Source organism: Leiobunum rupestre, chromosome 2 (assembly GCF_980474605.1).
Source record: "Leiobunum rupestre chromosome 2, qqLeiRupe1.1.hap1, whole genome shotgun sequence".
Taxonomy (NCBI): domain Eukaryota; kingdom Metazoa; phylum Arthropoda; class Arachnida; order Opiliones; family Sclerosomatidae; genus Leiobunum; species Leiobunum rupestre.
In genome coordinates this window covers 36169162-36178449 of record NC_143385.1, presented here as the reverse complement: position 1 = coordinate 36178449, position 9288 = coordinate 36169162, and the positions used below count along the sequence as shown (strand labels likewise).

Genomic DNA, 9288 nt, shown 5'->3' with positions numbered 1-9288 from the left:
TGCTTTTTTTTATTTTAATTCAAGTCACTAGAAATCGAAATAAAAACATTATCCTAAAAGTTACAACTCCAGCACGATAGCGCCATCTCTTATTTTTTTCTCAAAACACAAAACCAGCGACTTCCGCCTTAATATCTCTAAATTGGCTGGTTTTGACTCTGTTTCATAAAGAAAATAATATTAAAATGTTAAATAACTACAAGTTCTTTGAAAACGGCCTATAAGAATTCAATAATTTTCAATCAGGGGTGACATAATTTTCAGTTTTTTGACCTTGCAACGCTGCTATTGATCCATTTCTACTAATATTATATTTGTGATTTACTCTAACCAAAAAATAATCTTTGGAAATTCTTTTTGAACGTTCAAAACATTTCCTCAGTGGCGTAGCTAGCCTGGTTGACACCCGGGGCGGATATCATGGTGTGCTACTCATTAGTCTCTAGTTTGTAAAAGTTTTTATATTTTTCACGGTCGGGTGTCAGCCCCAAATCATGCTCAGACGGGTGGAATGTCCGCAGTCGCCATAGAAGTTCAGGGATTCCCCCCCCCATAAGGTTCTATGAGATCTGCCAGGGTAGTTCGTATTTTTGTAGATATTCTTTGATTCTGGGAAAACTGTTGAATTTCGAAAGTGTTGTATTTCTTAAACCGTTGAGGATGCGGGCAAGCGAGGACTGCCGTACCTAAATAGAAGTATGGGTTATGGGCACTGCTGTCGTGATTTATAGTAACAGTAAGTGCTCCCTAGTGAAATATTTCGAGTTACGAAGTGGTAAGGTCTTTGATTAGACCCTGGGAGAGAATTCCTAGAGCAACTAGGATGGTGGGAGGCTTTCACTTTCCCACGACCTCTGACCTGGCATGCGACCATAAAACCAAGTTTGGCCCCCATTGGCCTATTGGTCAATTTGAATTGAGGACGCCATGCCGTAATTGGAGGACCAGGCCAGGAAGAGGGCGCCAGGATGAGCTTGGTCACGTGACCTCCTGGTAAAAAGGAGGAACCCGCGCGGTCGGAAGAGATGTGGTCCCGAAATCTTGAAGGAAGCAGAGATCTGGAGTGGGAGACCAAGCCGCTCAGTCGTTAAACCCGGAGCCTTGAGAAAGACGCTTCAAGCGGTTCACCAAGTTAACGGTTCTCGGGACTTAACATTTTTCGGAAGTCGTAATGACTCGCGACTGAGTTCGGAACTTCGGTTCGGGTTGAAGCGAGGTCCATCGAGACACCGGCTGCGTGGCCTAATCGCGATTTGGGAAGAATCGGAACGTGAGAGCCGATGACTAGTGCGTGAGTGCGCGTGAGCCGCTATCCGAGCAGAATCGTTACCCAAGCTGAGAGCCGATCCTCGCTTTGGAAAACTAAGTATCAAAACATTTTTGATGAAATTGTTGGTTGCGGATTTAAAGTAGTTGTAGTAATAAAACCTATGTAAATATTTGATTGTTGTTATTGTAGTTTTTCGATTTGTTGTTGCTATAGTGTTTATTGACCTCTGCAGAGTGCAGTGTCTATCAATTTAATGTTTATTTTTTTTTATAATAATCAGCTAGGCTAATATAATCAGCTAGGCTAATACCCAAGGCACCACCTTAGGCCTAAGTCGTCAAGCGACTTTTGAAGCCATTAATACAGGTGGCCGGGTTACAATGCGTAGGAGGGTGGTGGCAAGCCCTGCATGCCACGAGATCGAGCCAACAGCTCTCTACACTAACTATTACCGTTAACCTCGACAAGTTTTTATGGAAGGGGAAACCGAAGAACTCGGGGGAAAACCCCTTAAACCAGTGGGGAGAGAACTTGCAAACTCAACGCAGAAGGAGTTGTTCCGAGTTTTCACCCAGTGCCACAAGCTGGGATCGAACCCGGCTCCTCTTGCGAGGCGAAAGTGCTAACCACTCTGCCACCCCACTTCACCACTCTGCCACCCCACTTCTCAGTAAAGCTTAAAATTAACGGAAACGTTGGCATATCTCATTTTTCTTACTCAAGAAAGGCTTATCTAAAGTTCCCCTAGACAACGACCTACTCGTTAACCCCAATAGGAAAAGTTACACGAGTAACCTCTGTACCAATAATCCCTCGTATTGTAGCCTTGGTAATTTGGCTTTCGGTTTATTTCCGCTAATGTTTTTTAATCCGCATCAAGAATTATTTTCGCGCCAGCGCGTATTATAGAATTGAAATGTAATTAAAAAATATTCACAACTTTCGTTTTTATCTTAGAGTTGTTGTTATCTATTATTTGCGATGAAGTAGAAATGTTAACTTGTTCCTTAGACATTTTAATCACCAATATAAAAGAAAACGGTCGATTTTTCATTAAAAGCAAATATATTATTTTTTCCTCACGCGGTTGAATTCAACGTTTTGTAAGTGTATTGTAATATATTTGATTGGATCTTAAAGTTAATGGAAGGAAATGATTAAAGACATATTTTGGTAATACCAATTCAAACAAAACATTCTTAGCCATTATTTGGTTGAAGAAATCATTGAAATAAATATACATTACGCTCGGAAAAGAAAAGATGAACCAATTTCCATGTTTCTCCGAAATAATTAACCAGAAACGATGGAGTGCTCCATTTTATTTGATTGGTGGCTAAAAATAAGTCTATGATGACAAATTTAAAAGCAATGACAGCTACGCTTGAAAATAAAGCGTATTTAGTCTGAAATGTTTAAACGTTAAATTATTGAGAAAAACGAATAATAGTACAAATATTACAAATATTGAGGAACTGTCCTGTACATTTAAAATTTTAAAGAAATGAATAAAAACCACTATTGCACAGTAAATAGGATAGTAAATAGATAGGATTCTCAGGCAATGGATAAAAAATTCGAGGGGTTTATGTAAACTCTTAGTACCGTGAGGTCCATTGAGAGAAATGACGAAGAAGTGGACGTTTGCAAACTAGGCGCGGGTGAAATCAGACACGTTGAAGTCGACGTAAGGACATTCATAACGCTCAATCTCACTTCGTTGTTAATTAATTTCAAGGGCATCATTGAAAAAATGATTGGTGTGAAAAATAAATCGACGCCCTGAAATAATTTGTTATCAGATTATGAAACTACAATTGAACCAAGTGTTTTTAATCTAAAGTTACCTCAGGGATAATCCCAAAATCGAATATCTTATTTATGCCTTCAAGTCCAAATAGCATATAGTTCCCACTGAAAAAATGCATATAAATAAAAAGATACTTACAACGTTTGAGTGTGAATGATTTTTTTTAATATAGCACATAATAACAGTTAATTATAATTGTTGATTCACTTTTACCTACAGGTTTATAAAAACGAGGGATACCAATCTATTAGGCAAGTAATTCATTGGTACTCTAGCCATCTGGAGGATAGGGTAAAACTCTGTTGCTAGGTTAAGAATATCACAAGCTGATTAACGCTTCCAGGGTCAATAGGCAGTCACTCTGACGACGAAGATTATATTACTAGCCTAGTATTTCTAAATCAAGTACAATCAGACCATAACAAAAATGAAGTTTAAATCAAATATTTTATCAAATTAAGGACTGACAGGACAAAATGTTCATTTAAAACCACACCAACGTCAGTAAGAGTGAATGATGTTAATTGTAATTAAAATATAACAATTAATAGATAACCTAATGTTATAATAGTTTTTACCTAATATTTCCCCGCTGTTTCAAAGTGTCTTTAAATATCTTATAAGCTCCACTGACTGATTTAAGAGCAAGGGTTTCCTAATGGAAAAGAAGTTTATTCAGTCCTATTTTCTCGAACCTTGAATGTCATGCAATCAAGATGTGGCAGTGTTATCAGGAAATAACAGTTAAAATTAAGTTCAAATTGTTTTTTATACCATGAAATAATCCATTTATAATATTTGAAGAAAATTTACAAAATAATCTTTTACAAATGCTTATTTACCTCTATAATAGCCACAGATAACTCTTTATCGCAGCCTGAGTTCATTTCGAATTTCTAATTGAAAAGTTTTGAAATGGATTAAACAATAAATATTAAATTTAAGGAAATATCCAACTGCAAACAGTAATTCTTTTTTATCACGGCTTATTTTTCTTAGAAAAATTCACAAAGCTTAGATAAAATTAAAAAAATTAAGCATTTTGATTACCGAGCAATATTTTTTTAATTTAAATTCCCTAAAGAACTGTCTTTTAACATTTATAAATTATAATTAAAACTTTGTGTATTACATTTTTTGTTAAAATTCCCAAAATGATTGAAGAAAAATAACTTTTAATCTCAAATATCTGAAATAATACCAACATTTTCAAATTGAATCAACAACGACGATTTCCAAATAAAGTAACAAATACCAAATAGACTATTTAACGGAGTTTAATTTACCTATGATAAAAATTCGTAACATTGGTACGCATTTAAGTAAATTTTATAAATTGGAATTTTATTGAAGGTTAACTTTTCTTTTTTTTTTAAAGTCTAAAATATAAATATTTAGGGAGTGGGTGAATCGCCTTACTTTTTGTGGCTTACCCTTATAAAAGGATCAAGAAATTATTCTGCAGGGCCCCAAAAATAAATATGTGGAGCCCTACTTGCTTGCCCTAAGTAGGAGAGTCCACAATCATCAGGGTTTTTCCATGTAGAGGTACACGTGGGGGTCGGCACCGGAAGTCCCCGCTTCCTTCCCCCTTCCGGCAGGTGGCGCGGGGAATCGATATTTTACTCCCCCTCGGGGTCATTGACCCCCGCAGAGTGGCGCGCGTACTGCGCGCTGATTGGGGCGGGGACTACGTGGTAACTACGCGGCGCGGGTACCACGTGGTTACTACGCGCGTGTACTGCGCGCTGATTGGTTGGGGCAAAATTATTCAAAATGGCGCTGATTGGTTGGTGTTTTGGCGCGAAAAGGGGTCAGTGCTCCTTTAAAGGAATTCCCAGGCTCGCATAGCTATACTCGGTCCCCGTTTTCCATTGTTAAAGTGGTGACAGGTTTGATTGATTGAGCAGGTGTTGATCGGGGAATGCGCCGTTGCTAGGTTACCCAGTACGCTGTTAGAGGAAACTCTAGATTTTTATTCGGGACGATTTCGTTGTACACGTAAATTTCGAAAGAAAAATGGCTGCGTTAAATAGCCACGATATTCCCTTAAAACCTCTTTCGGAAAAAAAAACGATTAATGAGTTTCGTTAATTGGAAGGTACCAGGTGTACATAAATCAGACTTGGCCGCGCAAGGGTTTTATTCGTTACCAGACAGCGTATCGGTCAAGGGCGCCTTCTGTCCGCTAGTCATAACCGATTGGAAAAGCGTACCCCTCATTCGACACTTGGAAAAGATACCGCTTCGCCCTTTCATGAAAGGAGAATCTGTAGGAAACGAAACGAATGTCGAGTAAGGATGACGGTAGCTTACTTGGTAGGACGAACAACTTTGTAAATAGCAAATTAAAATAGTCACGAGTTCGAATCCCCTACAAATAAGAGACCGTCATGCTTTTTATAAAAATGGACGACTTTTACGTAACTCTACCGAGTAACGCCTCTAGCGACCTCTATCCGGCGAATACTCAGTCAAACTTTAAGGTAAACTTGGATCGTTCTATAACACTACCGGACAAATTTGTTGTTGGCGTCTCGGAAGTAATTTTGCCTCCCAACTGGGAAAATATCACGGATAAAACTAATAATTTTCAATTAAAAACGGTAGCCGCTGACTATTATAAAAAACGACCTTACATTTATAAAATCTCATTAAAAGTTGCTAAATTGGAAGTTGTACGCGCTATTAACGAAGGAATAAGGGAAAATGGACTGGACGCCTACATTTCTTTCAAAATCTGCGAAAACCCCGATGGACTTTATTGGATTTACGATCCGACAATACATAACCCGGCTGACCCGACCAAGAAGAAGACAAATTTCGAGTTATTTATTCCTGGCGGACCTTTGAAAGAACTGTTATGTTTCGAGAGCAAGGATGACACGGGATATCAATCGGGGGTATATCAGCCGTCAAAACCGGTAACTCCCTATACGAGGAGCATAATTTTAAATCATCTAAATTATATTGAAATCAAAGAAAATCATCTACGCGATATGACTTTTACACGCAACGTAGAAGTTGACTGTAATATTCCGATTGGAACTTATTTAAGTATTCAAGCAATATTAGACGCCATGTCAAACACTATCCCTGATCACGTGAGAAACCTTGTTCATTTCGGTATAAACCCCAATAGCACAATCCATGTACGAGCTGATCACGGGGCTGTGAATATTTTCTTCAAATCGAGTAAGAAAGGCTTAGGCGAATTATTAGGATTTACGGATTTCGATTTTTACCTGGTTGGTCACGACAGTACTTATCCGGCCGATTTATCTAGAGGCGCTAGTACGCTTTATCTATATTCGAATTTAATATACCCCCAGTATACCGGAGATACTTTCGCTCCTCTCATGAAAATTATACCGTTAGCGAGCAATGATCAGCCTCGTAATAATTCTATTATATACGACAAAATAGACTATTACCCGGTTAAAGCAAGAGAGCTAGAGTTGATCGAGATAGACTTAAAAACTGATTTTGGAGAAAATTTGATATTTAACGCGGGGAAGACGGTCGTTCAACTTCATTTCAAGAAATATGTCAGAGAGTGACAGTTATTTCCGTTACTATAAGTCTCAATATGGGGGACGAGTGTTTGCCGGCCCCGTTTACCAGAGAGGGCGTGGTTTGGGTGGAATATTTAAGAAATTAATGAGATATATTACACCGATGATAACACCTTTACGCAGCGAAGCGCTAGGTCTCGGAAAGCGTATGTTCGGTGATTTGGAATCCGGTGTAGATCCGCAATTGGCTATCCGCAATAATTTACGATTAGCCGGAAGCAATTTGTTACATAAAGCCGCTGACAGAATGAGTAAGCCCCAGTCAGGCAGTGGAACTCGTAAGAGACGCGCGAAATACGATATCTACCCACGAATAACTTGACCGACAATGGACCTCTCGAATTTTTTATTCTGGCATCTGATGACTTATACATTGATTTATCCAAAACTATGCTCAAACTAAAAATGAAACTCGTGCATTTCGATGGTACAGACGTACCAGCCACTGAAGTGAAAGTCGGGGTCACGAATAATCTTATTGGAACTCTTTTTTCGCAAATCGACGCTTATCTGGGCGACAAGTCTGTACAATCTACAAATAATCTTTCGGCGTATAACGCGTACTTGGCGAAATTGCTGAATTTTGGTGAACCGCTAAGAAAACGCAACTGGAGAATGGAATGTATTATATGAACTTGACCTGTAACCCACAAGACTTGTGGGAACCTGCTTTTAACAATGATCGTAACGGAATGCTGAAGAGATGCGCGCGAACGAAAGAATCGACCACGTTTGAGTTAATGGGCCATATACCCCTCGATTTTTGCCACATGAATAAGTTTATTGTCAATCAACTACCCGTAAGATTCCGCTTAGTAAGAAGCCCTCGTTTAACTTGTATAATAGCTTTAGAGCAGGGAAAAGATTATAAGCTAATTTTAGAACAGGCGTATTTATATGTTACTAAAGTCAAGGTGGCTCCGCAGATAAGTTTAGCCCACGCTAGGATGTTAGAAAGCGGAATACCAGCGATTTATCCCATTACGCAAACAATTATTAAAAGTTTTTCTATCGCTCAGGGTCTGAAAAACATAAATCGCGATAACGTAATACTCGGGAGAATACCAAAAAGGGCAGTTGTAGTTTTTGTCAAAGAAGAAGCTTTCAACCGGTCATTGACCACGAATAGCTTGCAATTTGAACATTTAAATTTCACCGACTTATCTTTGTCAGTCGGACCGAATAGATACCCTCCTGACGGCTTTCAAATGGATTATGCAAATTCAAATTACTGTTTACCTTATCAGGCTTTATTCGAGTCAATGGGCATAGCTTCCGAAGATAGGGGTAATTATCTAAATTTTGCGAATTTTAAGGAGGGTTACACGGTCTTTAGTTTCGATATGTCGGCGGACCAGAACGCCTCGGCTGATCATACGAGTATTCCTCGACAGGGGTCTCTACGTTTAGATGTTCAATTGAAAGACCCCCTACCGACTAATGTCGTGTGTATAATGTACTTTGAATTTGATAACGAGATTTTAATTACCCGGGACAGAAAGGTGATATATAGTATCGAATAAAATGAGCCACCCTGTTTTCTATTCGATTAGTTCGACGCGAGCTTTTGTTTGAGAATGACACGCCCCATTTTCTCTCCAACCAACTCGACATTTTTTTATCGGCGAATCTCGCGGAGCCTGAAATTTTAATTAACCGTCAAGGACATAGAAAATATGTCAATTTTAGCGTAAAAGTGTGGAAGAATATTTGGAACTATGAACAAGAAATTGAAAGATTTTTCAATACCACTACAGAAGCTATACGTTTTCATAGCTGGTTGTCGGATAATGTCAAGTTGGAAGAGTTCTTCTGTCAGCGTGGAATAATTATTGATATTCGCGGCTATATTCGCGGGTCTAATTCAAATTACGACGTTGTGTATTCCTCCGCCAACGGGGTCGCGCTCGATAAAGAAGCCTGGGACCGTTTGAAGATTATCCGTACGAGTCTCGATAAAGAAATAAATGACCGAAAAGACGCTTTTGAAGGAATGAAAATGTCTATTTTAGACGAATTAAAAAGTGTATTATTTACGTTAACCGAGGCATGCCCAAACCTGCCCTGCCATAATCAATTGGCCCATCACATTAGTTGCAAACCGATCGCGTCACATTTCTGCGAAAGACTCGAAAAAAGTGTCAAGATGGCGATACCACTTATGAACTATGACAAAGTAATTAAGGCGTTTTACGTCAACTTTACCGACTATAAACTGGGGGTAGAAAATTTATATCATAATATCATGCAAAATGAATCTGAAATTTTATCAGAGCTGATGTATTAAAATTTTCCATTAAAATGTATAAAAATGTAAACTTTGCTAGTCTTTCATTTAATAATATAGCACACTTTGAACTGTCAAGACATGAATATAGAATCTATTTATTTTGACAAAGAAAATCCCGGAAGTCTGGGACGACTAAAACGTTTATCCGAACAATTACCCTCTATTTCCAAGAAAAAAATTAAAGATTGGGCGCTGACCCAAGACGCCTATACGTTGCACAAAGATAGAAAATTTAATTTTCCTAGAAATAGGACTTATGTCACGAGCTTGAACGAAGAACACCAGGCTGATTTAATCGAGTTAAACGAATGAAAAAATATTAATAAATTTAATTATATTCTTA

The 9288-nt window shown here is 38.4% G+C and overlaps 1 protein-coding gene across 1 annotated transcript; it reads right to left on the bottom strand.

The window, feature by feature from the left end:
* Positions 1-899: 899 nt before the first annotated feature.
* On the bottom strand, positions 900-3790 carry LOC149957446 (uncharacterized). The gene is made up of 5 exons (XM_090167036.1): positions 3659-3790; positions 3118-3184; positions 2876-3052; positions 2569-2676; positions 900-1058 (listed from the first exon to the last, which is right to left on the bottom strand). The coding sequence occupies exons 2-5, from the start codon at positions 3172-3174 to the stop codon at positions 900-902; spliced, it is 501 nt and encodes a 166-aa protein (XP_090023162.1). The 5' UTR covers positions 3175-3184; positions 3659-3790.
* Between the last annotated feature and the right edge of the window lie 5498 nt (positions 3791-9288).